This window comes from Arabidopsis lyrata (genome assembly GCF_000004255.2).
Source record: "Arabidopsis lyrata subsp. lyrata unplaced genomic scaffold ARALYscaffold_5, whole genome shotgun sequence".
NCBI classification, from domain to species: domain Eukaryota; kingdom Viridiplantae; phylum Streptophyta; class Magnoliopsida; order Brassicales; family Brassicaceae; genus Arabidopsis; species Arabidopsis lyrata.
In genome coordinates this window covers 18,529,830-18,550,116 of record NW_003302551.1, presented here as the reverse complement: position 1 = coordinate 18,550,116, position 20,287 = coordinate 18,529,830, and the positions used below count along the sequence as shown (strand labels likewise).

At 31.1% G+C, this 20,287-nt stretch overlaps 2 protein-coding genes across 2 annotated transcripts; both read right to left on the bottom strand.

Annotated features, from left to right (window-relative positions):
• Positions 1-67: 67 nt before the first annotated feature.
• Positions 68-3,224, bottom strand: LOC9312499 (carboxyl-terminal-processing peptidase 3, chloroplastic). The gene is made up of 12 exons (XM_002876385.2): positions 2,485-3,224; positions 2,319-2,400; positions 2,107-2,237; positions 1,915-2,001; positions 1,692-1,770; positions 1,526-1,614; positions 1,403-1,438; positions 1,209-1,328; positions 1,046-1,132; positions 813-962; positions 563-670; positions 68-473 (listed from the first exon to the last, which is right to left on the bottom strand). Exons 1-12 carry the CDS (start codon positions 2,815-2,817, stop codon positions 222-224), a joined length of 1,554 nt encoding a protein of 517 aa, XP_002876431.1. The 5' UTR covers positions 2,818-3,224; the 3' UTR covers positions 68-221.
• An 8,889-nt stretch (positions 3,225-12,113) lies between these two features.
• Positions 12,114-14,779, bottom strand: LOC9312498 (zinc finger protein WIP2). Its single transcript, XM_021026830.1, has 2 exons — positions 13,919-14,779; positions 12,114-12,904 (listed from the first exon to the last, which is right to left on the bottom strand). The coding sequence occupies exons 1-2, from the start codon at positions 14,630-14,632 to the stop codon at positions 12,452-12,454; spliced, it is 1,167 nt and encodes a 388-aa protein (XP_020882489.1). The 5' UTR covers positions 14,633-14,779; the 3' UTR covers positions 12,114-12,451.
• Positions 14,780-20,287: the final 5,508 nt, after the last annotated feature.

Genomic DNA, 20,287 nt, shown 5'->3' with positions numbered 1-20,287 from the left:
ATCAGATTTCTTTTCATGACTTTTCTCTTTCTTTTTTTCATCTAATCTAGGACTTTCAATATGACAATAATATGAAAAGTTTCATTTTCGCTTATTTTACTAGTCTAGTTCACTAAACTTTACGTATACAAGGCAACAACAGCAAGTGCCAGAAGATTTGTACATGGAACTATCACAATATATACACCATAAACTTGTCCTATTAATTCACGACAAAACCCTCAAGAAGCTGTTCCATTGGATCGTCGAGTCTCAAGTTCGTGCTCAGCGACCATAACACATGAGTCTGTTTCAAGCAATGGAACCGAACTGTTCATCTTCTTAACTGTCTCACCGGTCAAAGAATCGATCATATCCGTGGTACACTGTACATCAGGCGCAATCCCTACTTGATCAATTTCGTGTAGAGACGGAGACAAATACTTAGCCACCGTCACAAACAAAGCCGACCCATCGTTTAGTTCCGTTACACTCTTGCAAAATCACAAAACATACAACCAAATTTTATCATAAGGTCAAGATTTGTAATTTTGTATTGTTTAAAGCTGACTAATGTATATACCTGGATTTTCCCTTTCCCAAATGTCCGGTTACCGACAAGTATAGCCCGACCATTATCATGCAAAGCACCTGCCAAAATTTCACTTGCACTCGCACTTCCTTCATTCACCTATTCATAATTTGACGGAGACATTAACTGGGAGTGGACTTATAAACCAAACTGAAATTTCAACAATCCAAACCGAACAGAAAATAACAGAAATTTCATTGCATCGATTGATCACCTAGTCACCTTATATACATGTACTTACAAGCACAACAAGTGGATCGTGTGTCACAGCGTGTCCATTAATCATGTTTATCGGTGATGTAACCCCTTCTCGATCGATTGTATACACAAGAGTCTCATCTCCGTCAAGCCATAATTGTGCAACATCAAGGCCAGCTTTAACCAGACCTCCCTATATGGAATAGCCAAAAGCTAAGTTGTAGGAAAATGAACAGGAGACGATAATTCTCATTAAAAACAATACCTGAACTTTACCGGATTGTTCCTTAGGTCTAGAATATATGACTGAACATCCTGATTCTCCATCTCGTGTACCGCATTTTCCATATCGGACGCTGCAGTCTATCGGAAAGTTCAAATCAATGAATAAATATCAATTGTCATCCTTTTTTGTTTTCCGGTTTGCAAAAACACTCACCTGAGAAAACGCTGTGAGTTTGACATAACCCGTCTTTGCAAAACGTCCATCAGGTGTTGTATGTGGGATTATAGCACTGGATATTGGAGATAACTTAATGTAATCTCGAGGTAACTTGACCTTTACATATATGAGAGACACTTATTTAGAAAGTAATCCCGAACAAATCTAACAGAAACAGCGATAACTATTACCTCTCTGATACCAGAATCTGTCCTTGATCCATTCACCTGCAAGAGATGACAATAACTAACTTGGTTTTATCTCAAGTACACCAGGTTTTCAACAAAGAGAATGCAGAGGTAACCGAATAGTACACTTTTCAGTTTTATGGTAACAAATGTTCCAACTCGGCCTCTCAGCTTCTGTGCTGCTGCTTCACTATCAACACCATCCAATTTCTCACCTAAAATCTCATAAAGAAACAATGGAGTTATAGCCAATTTTCAGCAATCTAGTTGGTAGGGATAACGACCAATGTACCATTTATCTCGACTAATTCCTCGCCTTCATGTATACCAGCACGAGCTGCCGGGCTACCTTCTATGCAAGACATAACAACCTACATTGGGCTCTAGCATGAAACAAGATCTATCTACTTCATGCTCAGAAAATGAAAACAAAAAGAAAAATAGGTAGTGAACAAAAAAAACGAAAAACTAAGCTTATTTGGGTCTCAAGAGTCAAGATGTATTTGGTCACTAACCAGGTGACCTGTTCTTGGTTCTGAGTTTATGAAAAGGCCAACACCTTGGAAATTTCCATCGCTGCCAATTCTGAAACTTTGGTACTCCTGCAAGTCACAAGATGTGCCTTAACTCTTGATGCACAACCAACTTCAAATCATGCCCGGAAACAGTACAGAGCACACTCATGGAGAATCAAAATTTGCAAATACCTTAGGGCTAATGAGTCGAGTAAAGGGATCACCAAGCGTAGAGAGCATAGCTTTGAGCTTTCCATAAGCAGCATCTGCTGATCTTAGAGGAAGCATTTCCACCATTGTCTGTTGCAACTTAGAATCCCAATCTGCAAAAATTAAAACACTTTCCTCAAGAGAAACAATCTACAAAATCCTCCCACAAATTCATCCAAAAATCTAAACATTACCTTGATGATTAAAAGTTGGATCAACGAATGTTTCTCTAATCAAACCCCAAGCTTCCACAAGAGTTCTCTGTACTGTAGTAACCTTAACAAAACATCAAAATCCAAACTTTATTTCTCAGAGACGTTAAAAACAGAGAAACAGAGCTTAATGAAAAACCTCGATCACCTCACGAGCACGTGAAACAGGGAAAGCGATCGTCAGAGACTCAGCTAGTGCCGAAGAATCGCAAAAGATCGACGAAGAAACGGCTACTGCAACGGCGGCGGCTAAACCAAGCAATCTTCTTCCAACGGTACTGTTGTCAACTATCACACCATGGCTCTCTGAAACAGTCACAGTCTTGGTCTCTGTTTCGGAAGACGATGCAAGACAAAGACGTTTCTTACGAAGATTGAAGCTTGAAAATCGAAGAATCGGAGATGGAATCGAAAAGGGTTTCCGAGAATTCGGGAAGTGTAACAGAGGTAGGTCATGATTTAGGGTTACAATTTTTTCCATTTGAAATTTGCAATCAGTATGAATCAATCAGTTAATTGAGTGAGAAATCTGAACTTCCTTTTATTATCGCTAATCTAATGACGTGTTTAAAAAGTTTACGACATTTAACTCTAATTGTGGAAGATTCTTACAGTGGGCCTACTTGAATCTTTGTGGCTTAGGGATTATGCTGTTGCGTAAGAACTGGAATCAAGATCTACACGTGTTGTGACTGACGTAACGTTACGTCAGTGACTCAGTCAGTGATACAGCAACGGATCTGAGGATGGACCAGAGCGAGTCTCAAAATCTGTTTTATCTGAATATGGGCTGGACTATTTTACTTGTGCAAATAGAATCATAAGGCCCAATCTACGTACCTTCCATTTGGGCCTGAGACTGGAACTTTCGGGTCACACTTTTAGTGTTATGATACTAGGATATGACCCGCGGGTTAATTATTTGATTTTTTTATTTTTATAAATTGATGAATTTATTGTGTATAATATTTTTTGTTGTATACCGTGGGTCACATGCGTTGTATCTAAAATAAAAAATTTTAAGTTGTATTTGTTTTGTTTAGTGTTTAAGATTGTATAATTGTATTTTGATTTGTTATTTATAGGATTTCACCTGTGGTATATTGTCTCGTATTAATATTGACCCAAACCCGTCCAACCATATAATCTAAATGAAATTAAACATCATTTTTTTATTTTTTTTTATAACACTTTTATTTAAATGTCATATAATTCGAGTTAATTTGAAATTTGCTTTCAAATAGTTTCCATGTATATTTTTAAATTAGTGTGTGTTTTTGGACCAACCCGTAAAAACAATTTATAATTGTATCTTAAAATACTAATTAGGATTTCACCCGTGATATACTGTCCCATTTTAGATAATTGTAAAAATTAAAGAAAGATCCGAATGACTCAATTTCGGGTCTGAATAAAATAACGACATGATTAAATGCTCAATTTGTTCTTAAAAATGTTAATATAGATTACACACATAATTTTATTCATCGATTGAGTAATATATGTCCGTTTTAAAAAATTTGAATTGTAACATATGCAGAAAAAAAAAAACTAAAATTTACTAACTATTTATATATTTTATAATAATTTAAAATAATATAAATATAAGATCAAATAAAAGTGAAATAAGAATCATATATTTATGTTTAAATTAGGTAGAGAGGTTTTAGGAAATTAGTGCAAATTTGTTATATTAGCATTAAATCATCATATTTGATTTCTTTATCTATAAAAATCGTGGAGAATATACCATAAATAAAGCGTTTAAATATAGTAATTAGTTGAGAAAGTATATATATTTTAGATTTTATTAATTATTTTCGTTTTTTAATTTTGCCAAAATTTAAGGAAAGATCCGATTGAAGATTTCCGGGTCAAAATTAAACAAATTTGACCCGATTTGGGTACCCAAAAACTGCTGCAAAAATGTATAGTAGATGGGAACTCAATTTTGCACAAGGGACATGACGACCTGTTTATGTGGTTTGGTTTGTTTTAAAATCAACGAAATAAATTTTAGAAGATTAACTAAACTTTTGGGTTAGATTTTCAATGTTGTTAGGCAGATGATATTTCAAATGTTGCTTTGAATAATAAAATTACAAATTCCTTAAAATGTTTCCAAAGCTCTATTTGAGTACTTGAATTCAGAGTCCACCAAAACCAAAAATTTGTAACCATGAATATTTTGACAATGTCTCGTAAACGATTGATCAAACATTCATCATAATTATGTTGCAAGTTTTAGCGTTAACGTGTGCTCAAGAAAACTTTATATAAAAGGTAATACACAATGAAATAACTTGATTTTAGCATACACATATATGATCACCATCCACCATGACACGTGAATGAATTTAATTAAAGTGTTGCATGTGCATGCATCGGGAAAAAACTTATCAAGTTTGGAACTGAAATTTAGGGTTTTGACTTTAAAGATGGAATGTTTAGAAGATGGACATACACTTCATCTCCGAATTGACTGTTTCTCCTTTGGAAGGCAATTTTTGTTAGTATGGGGTTCCTCATAATTCATAAACCCATCCCTCTCGTATTTTGTCTTTCACATTAGTCCCAACGTGAACGTACCTTTTTGTTATGAGTTCCGAGACCAATATTCTTAATTAATGGTTTTATTATTACCAATATAAAGTACTAGTAATATTCATCACCACACATATCTAGAGTCTAGAGAAATACATTTGCTTATATCTAATAAGATACGGAAATTTTCATGATAGGCTGATAGCTAATTATATAATTAAGCTTGTAAGAAGTGCATCGGTTGAAAGTAATTTCTATATTTGTGATATTTTTTTATGGTTGTGAGTTGATAGAACGAACACTATTAGATTGCAAAACCACTTTATGATAGTAAAATATCTTGTTATATATACTACTATAAGAAAGATTATATTATACAAAATAGTTTTTAAAGTATATCCAATTATACGATTTACCAAAACAATTAAAAAATATAGCCAATCATAAGTTCGTATATACATGCCTCTTACCACTATATAATTAACTATTATCATATATTTTTCAAATACATAGTCGAGTCGTAACTTTTTTGTTTTGAAAATCTCAACATAGTCGAATTTACCTAGTAACACGCAGATGTGGTACTTTAATTTCTCTTTGGTTTCCTCTAAATTATTCCTTATAAAAAATCGGAAAAATGTTAGAAAATAACCGAATACCCTTACAAAAAGAAAATATGATCAAGTAGCTCTTCTTTTTTAAAAGAACAGTAATAAATTCATCTTTTAATTTTGGTTGGTTTTCTGAAAAGTAATTGAACAAAAAAGAAAACAAAGGAGGTATGGGAAAGGAGATAAAGACACATTTCACTTAAAGCACATTGTTGCAGACAAAAAAGAGAGGGTTGAAAAAAAAGACAAGAAAAAAGAGGAAAAATAAACGAGCAAATGAAAAAAAAAAACAAAAATAGGGAAATAAGAGAGAGATAGAGAGGGGATAACAGAGCTGTTCTTATCAAAGTCCACTGTTCATAAAAGAAAAGAGTACCTGAATGAAAATACCTTCACTGACAATTTACTTATGTTATGTGGTCCATTTTTTTGTTGTTGTCAATATTGTAAATGGAAGTAACATACTAAAATTATCAAATGTGTAACTAGTTAGTTGACCAACAAACCACTTGATGAAATTGATTATGATCTTCCAATCAAGCATCTAAACATTAAAGTGAAATAGATATGTTAGGTCTCAATCGATGAAATTTTTTTATATTGCATAGGAAAGATTGTGTATATGGGGATGTATACATACGATTTTAATGGTAACTAGATTTTAACTGCGGTATACCGCGGATGATTTAATTTTAAAATCAGTATAAAAATATTTTGTAAATTGTATCCCCTTATAACATATTTATTTATATTATAGTTTACAATTGTTATTAAGTAACGGTATACCACGAGGCCACGAGACAATTATTAGTAAACTGAAGATTTAACCCGTATTAAAGCGGTATATAAATATTGATTCAAATTCGTCCGTCATATAAATCCTTTCCAAAATATAACCTGTTCTGTAATTTTTTAATCCGTCCCGTGATTTGTTTTTAATTTTAAAATTTAATGATTATTTATTATATTTACAAATCATATCATCATCTAAGACCACGGGACATTATACCACGGGACAATTTTTAGTTGTATACAATTTTTTTCTAAATGAGACTGATTTAATATGTCTAATATTTGTGGTATTAAAAAAAAAAGATTTAGTCCGTATTGAAGCGGCGGATTAATGATAATTTAATGTTTTTATTATTGTTGATTCAAAAACCCGTCCCGCCAAACCCGTCTAGCCAAAAACCTCATTTATTTTATTAATGTTCTTATTTATGATATGATTTTGAATCATTGTCTAAATATTTTAATCGATGTAGAACGTTGAACACATTTTTTCGTCAATTGGATAATATATGTCTGTTTTTAAAATTTCGAATCACAGCATATGCAGAAAAAAAATTAATTTTTTTTTAACTCTATGTATTATATGATAATTCAAAACAGTTAAAAACAAATCAAACAAAGATGATATGAGAATCATAATTATAAATCTTAATCAAATTTTCTAAATATCTAAATTATTAAATATGGAATATCCGGTGTATGAGTTGGGTTAAATATAATTCAACCCAACAAATTTTTTGTGAAATAATTTAAAAAACGGGTCGGATATCCGATTAACTCAAAAAAAAATTAATCCACCCGTTACTAAAATGTTGCAAAAATACTAATATAGATTAACGTTGAAAGGTTGCATGGGTAAAATTGGGAAAAGAGAGTGGGTATTTCTTTGGAGTTATGTTAACCTCAAAATAGAATCCCTCCTCAAAGTAATTGGAAAGACAAAAGTCGATGCCATGTCCAATCATATAAATAAATAAATATTTTTTGCTCTTATATGTTAAAGCAACAATAAAATCAGATTTGATTTTTCTTCCACCTTTTCTGTTTCTAATTCTTTCTCCTGGTATCATCTGCCTCTCCGTTCTGTGATGATCTCACGCTCTAGCTAGCTTCAGTGCTTCACACAAATATACATACAAACATATACTATATATATGGAAATGTGTGCTTGTGTATAGATGATACATATGAAAAGTTTTATTATATTCAAAATAAGTGTCACTGAGATCAGTGGCGGACCCAGCTACAAACTTTACCCGGTGCAAAAAATGCTTCAAAATGGAATCGAACCCTCCACCTCATAGTTTAGGGGTGTAGTCTTAACCACTGGACCACTTTAAATCAATATGTTCTATGTAAAATCAAAACTATTTATATTTTACCCAGTGCAGTTGCACCCCTCTCCCATAACGTGGGTCCGCCCCTGACTGAGATTAAATAAAAAAAAAAAAAAATTAACCCTAAAACCAAAAGAAAAAAGTGTCATTGAGATTAATCCCTATAGAAAATATGATTTACTTTCATCTATAAATAAGATTTGGGATAATATATTGGATATAAACCCATGCCACAAGAAAGGTGTTAATCTATTATCATTTGATCTTTGTGTACCTATTAATTTCACTATAACCCCCCCCCCTCTCCAAATGAGGTTTCAAATTCAATATTGTTGTTTTTGTGTAAAGATTATAATTACTATTATAAAAAAACTTGACAGAAAAAGTTTTGTGATATATATTGTTTTCTTGAACTTTTATATTTCCTTGGGATAATATTCGCTGGTGAAAGAAACCCAACACTACATACAACTTGGAGAATCTACAAGGGCATGATGATCAAATAGCTTTAACAGGAGTAGAAAAAATAAAGTTGATCAAATAAAGAATATGGACAAAAGAACACGCTCGGACAATCATCACGAGCTAACGAAACGGCCTCATCTCTAACGATTATATAATAATATTATTTGTATCACAAGAAAGAAGAAATTGTTTTAAGAATATTACCATAATGACTTTCCCAAATGGATTATATTATATTGTTAGCATCAGACGTTCAATTGCGCTCGATCGACTAATAATTCAGGCGAACAGCTGGTTTGAATCTAAGTTTGTTTCAAGTCAGTTCTCGTGTTAATTGTTAAGTTGAAGTCCAAAAACGAAACGGTCCCAAATAAATAGTTTAATTACGTTTACAAATAAATTTTGAAAATTTTAAAATCGGATTACAACTTACAACTAAAACAATCATAAATAAAAAAGATCATAAAAAAAAAAAACTAAAACAATCATTAAAGTAACTAGCTAGGGACATATATAGACAAAATTATCTTACAAAGTTTGCGAATGATTCTGTAAAAAAAAAAAAAAGGAGTTTGCGAATGAAACCTTTGATCTCAATGAACACTCTTCCCATTCATCATATTGTTTAAGAAATGATTAGAAGGCATCATACGTACCTACATATTTCCCTCTTATTAATTGTCCTTTTTTACTTGTGGTATAAAGAAATATTTTTATACTAATTTAAATGTAACAAACATATAAATATTCCTAAAATAAATATATATAGATATATATGTGCTTTGTTTTTTTTTTTTTTTTACTTTGATATATATATGTTGTTGTTCATACAATTATTCTTTTGAAAATAAATATGAAAATAGTTTATTCAATTTTTTTTGTTTGCTCTTTTGAGGTACCCGTGATTAATCATGAGTCAAGCTCAATTTGGCCTCTTTCTCCCTTTATCTTTTGCATGTTGGGGCCTCCTTCAAACAAAGTTGTCGAAAATCATATATAGCTACATTAATCTTCTTTATGTGATACGTACTTCATCTTAATAATCAAATTTATATTTTTCTTTCAGTACGATTTCGTTACATTGTTACGTATATGTATAGACAAAACGAATACGTCAAAGGAAGATTTTTTGCATAATAAAAAAATATTAGTGTAAACAGTGTACGTACGTGTGTCCATTAAATTAAATTAAATGTGGGAGATGGAGATTTGAGCCACGGCAGACAAAGCTGTCTCCTTCAGATCAGCCTTGGAATATGAACAGTAAAACTAAATAAATAAATTGAGTTAGTACTAATTTACACATTTGCATTTCTCGACATGAACATAGGAAATTGTAAAGTAATTAAAATTTCGTTTAACGGATTCAGAATATTGCTTCGGGATTTTGAAAAGCAGGAATTAAGGCCTTTTATTCAAGTTTTTTCAGACAAGGAAAATTGTCTACGTGAGAATAACCAATGTATAAACTTTGGTTTTATAAATGCATTTGTTAATGTAACAGCATAAATACGGAACAAAGTGAAGTCCAATGTTCGGATTCTTTCCGGCAACAGTAGGAAAATCCAAATATATATTGCTCGGATTTTGAAAATGTCTTGTAGATAAATGCACACTCACACAGAACAATTCAGTTTCGAGATTCGAAAACTTTTAACTAGTACTCCATTATATATCAATAATGTTTCTTTGTGTGATCTATCTATTTTTATATATAAACATGTGCATGTAGTCATGTAGACCTTTAACATGGATATAAATTTCTAAGCAAGTATTCATTTGACCAAAAAATAATAGTGTTCATAACTAAGTTGTAAAATTAAAATTTTTTATTATGTTAACCTATATGATTCATTTCTATAATTATATTAAAACAAAAGTGTTTCTCTTGCTTTTTTTTTTTTTTTATCACTTTTCAGTTTGATATAAACTGTTGGACCTTTTTAATAGTTTAATCATAAAGCTATATATAATACATAGATTCCAAAAATATAAAGTGACAAAGTTATAGTCTAGAGGTTTTATACCGTATATAAAAAATATCGATTTAAATGACTAGCGAAAACTTTTGGTGCTTAATTTTTAGGGATCTGTCAACGCATGACTTATGTTTTACCGCAAAAAAAAGATGATCTAGCATTCAATAGGAACCACGCTTAAGTGTTTATTTATATACCATACCATATACCAGTATATATGTACATATTTATCTGTAGAAATTTCTGGAGAAGTGTTGGGAAAATGAGAGGGGTCAAAGGAAGAGAGGTAGGGATGGTCTATTTCTCCCAACAAAGGGGTAGGATATTGATTGGCAATAAATGTTGTCTGAATCCTACATAATTTAAAGATGCGCGTTCATAACTTTTCCAGATTTTCTACTGTTTAGTTTCAGCTTGTGACCAATGTAAAAACCATCCATACATTATTGGATGTATATCCCTCACTAAAAAGGGCTTTGTGCAAATTATTGTATGTATATCCCTCCCATTTATTGTTTGTATTAAATAACGGTAAATGTTAGGGACACAACTAATGTAACATTTTAGATTTACGTTCAAATACATAGAAAAAAAAAAAGATGAGTAACCTTGAATATGAAATGAATACAAAAGAGGCAAGCATGTGGGTTTTGATTGGATGAGATGATGAAAGTTGTGTCATTTGTGTGAGAGTGTGTGTAGAGAGAGAGAGAAAGAGAGAGATGGTCAAAGGAAAAAATGAGATGTCAAATCAAATAACAGTGAGTGAGAGAGAAAGAAAGAGAGCAAAAAATTAAAAAAAACTGTTGATACCATCAATCTTTGCTCCCAAATCTGCCCAACCCATCACACCCTTAGGGCTCCACTCTCTTCTCTTTAATTTGTTTTCTTATCACTCTCCTTCACATTACTTTGTGCCCCTTCTTCGCCCATTTATCACCATCTTCATGTACATACATACACTGATACACGTGTATATACATTACTGCATGCATACGTATGCAAATACAGGAACCGAAGGAATATTCACTGTTTATGCATACCTTTATACATAAACGAAAATTAGGTCAATATGACAATATCTATATGCATATATATATGCCTAAATCGAGAGATAATCATTTGGTTTCGAATTTTAAGATTAAATATTAAAAGTGAATCATATATAGTTAAAGGCGTGTAATGTTCCTTCAACGAGCAAATATGTCTCTCCACTAACAAAAAGGAGAAGAGAGAAAGAAAAAAGGATAGAAAAAAGGAGCATATTGAAAAGCTCTTTGCAGGAAGGAAAGCCTCTCTTTAACTGTAATCTTAGTATACAATCATATCCAAATTGGATCTTGAATTCTACATTACCAACAAACTGACACACAGAGAAAACTCGACGGGCGACAGTATAGCTTTTGAAACTAATTGCTATGAATCGGTAGATATGCCATTAACTAACATCGGCAAATTGATTTGTTTCCTCACATTCGGATGAGTTCGTGAGAATCAGGAATTGTTTAATTTTTTCCCTTATATTTTAAATGCAAAGATGCTATATCTTTTGGTAAATTACTAAATTATATATGTACTACAGATTTGAATTATTTTAATTTAAATTTACCTGCGTTGTTAACAAATTAACCAAAACATATATACATCTATAATTTTTATGTATTATTATATTATCAAAACATATGGTATGCGTAATTGCGTATCATCATCACATTATTTGTAAATTGGTATTTGATTTGATCTTCCTAATAAAGGTCTGCACTTGAGTAGCAATATTCTCTAGTGTCCATCCTCTCTCATTATTCTCCATGATGTCACTAGACAATTAAGTATCATAAGTTTTCTTATAAAATAATTTCAAAGATAACTCCACCAGAAAACAAATATCTTTTGGGAATAAAATACTAGAATCTATTATTACTCAAATTGAAATTTGGAAATATTCATTTTGATCTAGAATATGGTATATTTAGAGAAAATTCTTAACATAATGCATGCATGAATGTATATAGCATCTACTTTTCTAGTCTTTTACTATCCTAACAAACATAATTTAAACATTTATAAGTTATGTCCTTCGAATTAACGAAAGGTGAAACTAATGACAAAAATAATATATATACAAATACAAAGAAACCGTTGGAAACCTCATTAGTTAGAGTGCTACATTGTCTTGCAATAAATTTAAAGCTAGCTAAAGATACAAAATTAAAAATTTCCAAGTGATCTTGATTCATTTTGTTCTATGATCAATTAGATGATATAGCTTTTACTTTGAAAAGCCCTACCTCCATCAAAACTTGGTCCATAGATTTAGGTACTTATAATTAATATATATATATATATATACCGAATTACTTAGTACTAATTACACTAATTTATATAAGCTATTTGGACTGCATTGACTCATGATCATTGTCTAACTGTTCTACCTCTGAGGCAGGCTCATCTTCTTCATCAAACCCATCAATGCCATACGCTCCATGGCCATTTCCAAAAGCCTTGATGTGATCTTTGAGAGATCTTTTGTGCTTAAAATCAGATCCACAAATGCAATACCAAAGCTTGCCACAATTCTTCTCATGTGTTCTCCAATCCCCTCGGACTGCGAAAGCCTTTCCACATTTCCTACACATGAAAGGTTTGATCCCATGTTTCCTCTTGTAATGTGTTTGAAGTGTTCTGAAGTCTTTGAGAGGCTTTGCCCTTGGATGGTCAATGTTGTTGCGGCAGCCTGGTGCGCAGCAATAGCACGGAAGCCTTAGCATTCCTGTTGGCTGCGTTCCCCTTAGAGATTCAGGTCCTTTTCTGTATTGTGATCCATGTCCCCACATATGCATCTGTAAACAAAATCATGCATGTATATATGATCATCATGTAGGGTTTGGATAACTTATATATAGTATATGTTCGAAAAGTTCTAAAAGTGTGAGTCTTGAAACTTTAGCTTATGATATGTGTATTCGCCATTTTAATAGCATGTGTCTTCTATAAGATGTAATGATTACTCTAGCCAGAATAAATAGATTAACTAGCAGATCAGTGTTATGATGATTACTCTAGCCAGCATACACAGATTAATTAGCAGATCAACCTTGAAACATATGTAAAAAGACAACAAGATTTCAACCAACAAAGATGTCAAACAAATACTGAAATGTAATCAAAATTATAGATGTAGAAATGAATATGTCAATGCATGCTTAGGTTAACAAATTAATTAAGCGAAAACTGAAAAAAAAAAGATGCTTAGTTTATGTTCAGTACAAAATCTTATATCAAGCTTATATATATATGGAGCAAAAGAAGTCTTACATATATCTATGTATATTAATTGAATATGGGTATGTGAAATCGTATGACTACTGTTATTTTACACGTTAGACATTTAAAGACTCTCATACAAAAAAAGGGTGACACACTTGCCAATATTATTGTAGAGAAAAGCAGCAAAACCACAGAGACTCTGAAAGTACTAAAGACATAAAGAACATTTACTGTCTTGTTAAATCTCAGTCTCAGACTTCACAGTCTCAAGTCTCTCGGTTCTTTGTAATGCAATGATTTATTCATGCATCAGTGAGCAAAGACACGTCCTTTGATTGATTTGAAAACAGTATGTATTTGTATATATATTATAAATATTTACCGATTAAAGGTGAAAACGTTTTTGTTTTTTTCGAGGAAATTTAGTGAGCAAACATACTGTATTTTCTTTGGTTTTTACCTCTTGGGTTTACTCGGAAAAAAAGAAGTCGATTTACATGGAAAAGAAAACGAAATTCTTCAAAAAAAATATGCGTATAGAGATATGTTAAAGATTTAGATTAATGAGAGTGTGATTAATTAAGAACCTGCATGTTGTTGTATCTGTTGAAGGTTTTGAAGCAAACAGGACATGAGAACTGAGTAGGGCCAATGAGAATCTGAGAAGGTGTAGGGATCCAATATTGGCCCTTGTTCAGTCTGCTGATTCTACAGCCGCCGTCTACACCGACTGAATCTTCATCGTCGTCTTCTCCTCCTCCGGTAGCGCCGTGACTGTAATCATGGTCGAGATCTTTCTTGTGATTCATATCGTCATGATGATGAGTGGTCCTCGAGGAAGAGGAAGAAGAAGACATCATGAGCAAAGAGGCCATCTCGTGAGCACTAGGGCTTGGAAGGCCTATGTGAAGAGCAACGGTGACGTCATGATCATCGTCCTCGAGGTTATGATGATCATCTTGATGGTGATGATCGTAGTCGACATCCATGGAGGTTGAAGGTGGTTCTTGAATTAGATGGTCATGGTTGTGATGGTGGTCTTGTTGTTTGTTGGCGGGGCTGAGGCTGAGGAGAGGGAGGGCTTCGCGGAGAGGAGGAGAAGGAGGAGGAGTTGGTGGCGGCGGTGGACGGCGGAGGTCGCCGGATTGAGGGAAGAAGAAAAACGAAGAGGGAGGAGGAAGAGGAAGAGGAAGAGGGTGAGGGTGAGGGTGAGGAGAGGGGTTAGTGGAGGAATTAGGGTAATGGTGAAAAGGATTAGACTTGAACCAGTCTGTGAAGAAATTGGAATAAGGATCAGTCATGGTGAAGAGAGAGAGAGAAAGAGAAAGGAATAGTTTCAAGACTTGTGGGATTATCTTTATACAAGAGACATAGATGGAGATGAAGATGGAGATGGAGAGATTGTGATGGGATGGGGAGAGAGGGAGAGAGTTTTTTTGTTTTTTTTTTCTTTCTTTGAGAGAGAGAGAGAGAGAGATTATTAATTATGGACTGAAAACTAAAAACTGACTTGAACGAAAACAAAAAATAAAATAACTAAAAAGCAAGTCAAATACGAATGTATATTAGTCTACGCAAAGTAATTATTTCATTCAGATATGTAGGTCCTTTTTCTTTGTAAAACTTTTAACCGATGGTTTAGAAAAAAAAAACCAGTGCGGTTAAGACTGTTTAGGATGTTTTGAAGATAACATTTATAGATTAGGCAGTATGCATTTTGAAATTCAGAATAGTAAATTTAAATTTTTATATGGGTGATTTGTTTTTGTTAAAATATAGAACTAAAATAATATTTAAATCAAATTAAAATGTTTTCAAAATCTATTAACTTGTTATTATAAATTACAAATTAATTTCGTAATATTTTACTATGATTATAAGATGTCTTAATTTTCGGACGAATTCATAGACTCATAATTCGTGTGATTGAGAATTCTTCTACGTGTGATCATCACTAAACACAGCATTTGAAAGCTGCACATCAGAACCAACACACATATTACTTCATTTTATTGTCTAAAGCCGTAAAAAGATCTAACTTTTGATCCTTATTCAATTTGTGTATCTCTTGTACCTGGATACTTATAAGGAAAAGGAATGAAAACCATTTAATGATGTGAATAATTATTGTTCGTATGTTCAAGTCTGAATTCACTTAGTTTATTGTCAGACTATGGTCGTTGAAAAAAAGAGAGTAAAACTGTGCTTGAATATGATGATTTTTAATGATAATTTTTCTACTAATGAAACGAAGTAAAGTATAAACCTCTAATTATATGTATATCTAATTTATTAATATTATCATATTACGTAAGGCTCTAATATTGTGTTTATTATATAAACAGGAAATTGCATTGCCATATTTAAATCATAAAAGTTCTAAAGTATTCCACATCTGTGGATTATGTACATAATTAAAAGCATTAATGGATGCCATTTCATACAACTAGGTTAAAATGTAAGTAAAGATAATATCAATAGTCATCGAGGATTAGGGCTCGCTTGAGGAGTATATATACATACGATAAAATACCAAAGACAGATAATCTTATAGCTAATATGACAAAACAAAAAGTTATTCGAGTTCGACCTTACTTTTTATTTTATATTCAGTATGAGTGAAACAGGACTGATATAGGAACGTATTTGGCAAAAAAAATATATATATATATATATATATGAGGTTCAGATACATCATACAAAGATAATGTCACTGCTTTTTGGAGATTGGCTCTCATCCCAATTCCCAAACAAAATTTCTTATCTTAAAAGCCTTTCCTCAGAAAAAGAATTGAAGCCATATCTTATCAGTTTGAGACTTAAAAATAGTTTCGAAACAGGGTAGATTTGAAAATAAACTAAATACTGATGGACGAATTATTTGCATAAAATTGTGGCGTCTTGCCTGACTCATGAGCTAATAAAATAAAAAAAACGAAATAGCATAAATTTAGGACACAATTCTGATTTTACTACACTACAGTATTTGTTTTTAGTTTTAGTTCATAAAAAGACATAAATATCATTAAATTTTTAAAATCTACCCCTGTGACTTAGTTTCAAAAACATATAGATTAGAAGAAAGTTAGATGAATAGTATCTTTTTAGTTTTTAGAAGGACAATACTTCCAAGTTTTTGCGAAATTTGAAGTATTATCCCAATTTATGCTGGTTTTTAGATTTATTTTAGAATATAGATTAACATCTAATGGATGTTTTCATCATAAAATATTAATCATATAAGACACAAGAAAAAGTTGAAAACACACAAAGAAATTCAATACCTAATAAAATTGCTAATCAAGTACAAGGACCCGAGAAAAACTGGAAGGTTTGTATTCTCAAAAGCTTTTTGGAGTTTTGATTGTCTATTAATTTATTAATACTCATATAAACTAAATAAAAACATTATTTAATTTTGCTTACCTTAATTTTTGTTTCTTTTTTTGTCATCGTTTTGCTTATTTTAATTGTTTATTTATTTTATAAGTTTTAATACTCCTTCCGTTTCGTTTTAGTTGTCGTTTAAGGTTTTTTCACACAAATTAAGAAAAACATTAAATTTTTTGTTTTGCCCTTTATTAATATATTTTATAAAAAAATTCATTTGCCAAAACATTAAAACTTAAAACGACAACTATTATGAAACAAAATTTAAATCCTAAAACGACAACTAAATTGAAACGGAGGGAGTAGTAGATACTCGCTCAGTTTGAAAATATATGATGTTTTGTTTAATATCACATATTTTAAGAAAATTTATTTTGCTCTCTTAAAACAATTATTTAATATTTGGTTTTAAAAATTCAACCAATTAAAAAAAAGACTACATAATACAAAACAATCATAAAATATTATATATATTTAAAACTACATAAAAACTTGTAAAACATCATATATTTTAAAACAAAATAAAAACTTTAAAACATTCTATATTCTGAAACAGACAAGTATTTTATAAAAAAAAAGGGAAGCAATTGCATTGGTGTGCGCATCAATGGTCGGCTTTCCCTCAAACGGTAAGATCATTGAATGTCCAAATCCCCACCGCAGATCCTGCCTCACTGTTCCTTTTTCTTCTCCACTTACCCAATATCTATAATTCTTTAATTATACTGTATAGTATTTCTTTGTTAGCACAATGATATATATATATATATATAATATGAACAATGGAAGAATGAAATATTGGTCGAATGAAAATGCGGAACACATTTATTTTAGGCTGAAAAGCTATTTATTATAGTCGGTGAAAAAAGAAAAAAATAATACACACACAAACATTTAGGTATGCTGTTTTGTGTTTTTTTTTTCTTAGTTACGAAATGCAATTCTATCATTTTGAAAATAGTACGTTAAAAAGAAAATATACTAATTTTCTTTTAACTAGGAAAACTGGAAAAGTCTCTCTAGGAAATTCTAGGCTTTCCGTCCATTGCCTTATACTTGATAATATATGTGGAAATATATATTTTATGACGGTGACCCAAAGTCTATTGTAAACAAAATTTCAGTTTCTCTCCAAAATAACTTTTTGCTCAGTGAGTGAGTTATCCATGTTTGTTATGATGATGCAAAGTAATTCAGTTACGTTGATGATATTAATATATGTTCTAGATTCGGTTTTAATATATGGACCCACATTACCACATATCGTTGTTCAAACTAAAAATCTGATTTACAGTCTGATTAATCTGATTCTCACTAAACTCATTCAAATTATTCGAATTTATATAGATATGTGAGTTGGCATTAATACTTAGTATATCAAAGTTGTGATGATTAATTAGGCATTTACAATTAAGTTCAGAAGATTAATAAACATCATGATCTTAAATTTATTGTCACGATAGTGTATTTTTTTGTGATGACATAATTTGGTTTTGTATATCCATCACGACACTATTTATGCACAAAACGAACCACATGTTCACAAAGAACATTTCATGTTCACTGTTGCAATTGTAATGTTGTTGTTTTTGGCAATATATGTAGGTTATAAACATGAGTACTATTTTCACCAGTAACATCTACATTGGATTTCGACCTCATCTTTTATTCGACCAACCAGTTAATTATGCAAAACAGATTCACATCACAACTTGATCGATTGCAGCATTTATCTATGTAGATGCATGGTGTATAATTTATATACTGGAGTTGAATATGCCCAAATTAAATCTTGATATTATAGTGGTTGAATAATTCCGCTGTAGAAATTGTTTTTCATGGTGAAACTTCTAAAATGTGATATTTACGTAGCTAAACAATTGTGGAATTTGTTTTTTTTTTTTTTTTTAATCTTTATCAAATTAAAAGAGAAGAAAAATTGTAGACAATTTCAACATTTTCCAACATATGTTAATGGAAAATACCTAATGTTAAAAGCATATAATAATAATGGATAATCTTAGGATATAACTTGAGAAACATTCTTTGGAATTGATATAATATGGGTCTTAGTAGGTAAAACTCATATTGAGCAGAATTTCAACGCAATATGACTTCGGGCCTTATACAAGAGGCTGGGCCCTCACAAGCAACACATTGTGACTATTTGTAATGTGTGTACACTTATATATACACTATATGCATAGAGAAGGAGAGAGAAGCCATCACCATATCGTTCTTCCATGTCCCTCTTTGTGCTTAGGTTTTATTTTGGATGTGACGTTTTATGTATATATGATAAAATTAAAATCTATGTGTCGGGTCATGACATCATTAATTTCTATATAGAACATTTATATTGCATGTGATGTTTCTTATTTGAAACAGTTTTATCGATACTACGACTAAAGGTTTAAATAGTGATTCTGTTTGCTGAGTTCAACTGGTAGAAGCGCAATAAATACATATAGTCATTATTTTACTTTTTTAACTTATATATTGCAGTAAAAAGTGATATTTTGTTGAGTTGTGAAACGTTAATCTTGGATATATATGCTGTGAAGATACGACGATTAGATCAGATGATGAGATCAACTTATATATAAGAGTGGTATACGAATCTTTTGGATATCTTAGACTTGTATTAGCTTGCCATATAGTTTTCATCTTTGTTTATTGTGTATTGCTCTTTCCATTTTTTGTAGAAGCACAAAAAAGATAAATTTGTAACCTCAAAAATGTCTTATAGTGAAATCTGCATTGGCGAAAACTGAACATAACTTTCATATGAACAAAAACAAAAACAATTGTGCATGAAGTTGTTTGTTATAATGAAAAAAAAAAATGTATTAGCTAGTTTACGGATTATATTAATCATATAAAATTTTGAAAAGTTAAGCTGAAATTTTAGAGTTAGAATTATTTTGAATCATTCTTTTACCTCATTTGTTTCGTTTGTTCTGATTTCTTTATTAACCACGTTTGTTCAATTTCGTTACATTCGTTTATACACTGCACAACTCTTTCTATTTAAAAATAAAATAAAAAGACAGTCTCTATTCTCTAAGGGCATCTCCAAGGCTAAACACCATTTTGGTGTTAAAATTACACCATTTTAATGTAGTTTTAGCACTAAAATGTTTTTCATCTCCAATCACAACACCAAATATCACACTAAAAGAATATAATCTAATATTATCTTATTAAATTAAAAGACTTCTTTTATTATTTAATAGTTTTTATTAGTACTTATTATTATATAATTACTTCACATAATAAACATACTTACATTAAAATATATATCTAAAAATACAGAATAATATTACTATTTTCATACATAATAATATAAAAATATCATAATTAAATAAAGTATTTCAATACATATAATATATTAGTATATCTATTCATTTTTCAATTTAAATCTATTCACTTTGTAATTTTATATTTCCTAATTTAATTATTTTATTGATAAAATAATTGAATAGTGTTTAGAGTTGTGAATAGTAGCACACCAAATTTGGTGTGATACTGTAGCATCACACTAAAATAGTGTGAATTTTAGAGTT

Excerpts from the sequence above, each read along its gene's own strand:
- LOC9312499 (XM_002876385.2), bottom strand. The coding sequence starts at position 2,817 with ATGGAAAAAATTGTAACCCTAAATCATGACCTACCTCTGTTACACTTC. Across the intron at positions 1,439-1,525 it reads TTACCATAAAACTGAAAAGT|GTGAATGGATCAAGGACAGA; the intron begins GTACTATTCGGT and ends CATCTCTTGCAG. Across the intron at positions 671-812 it reads ACGATCCACTTGTTGTGCTT|GTGAATGAAGGAAGTGCGAG; the intron begins GTAAGTACATGT and ends AATTATGAATAG.
- LOC9312498 (XM_021026830.1), bottom strand. The coding sequence starts at position 14,632 with ATGACTGATCCTTATTCCAATTTCTTCACAGACTGGTTCAAGTCTAAT. Across the intron at positions 12,905-13,918 it reads ACAGATACAACAACATGCAG|ATGCATATGTGGGGACATGG; the intron begins GTTCTTAATTAA and ends TTTTGTTTACAG.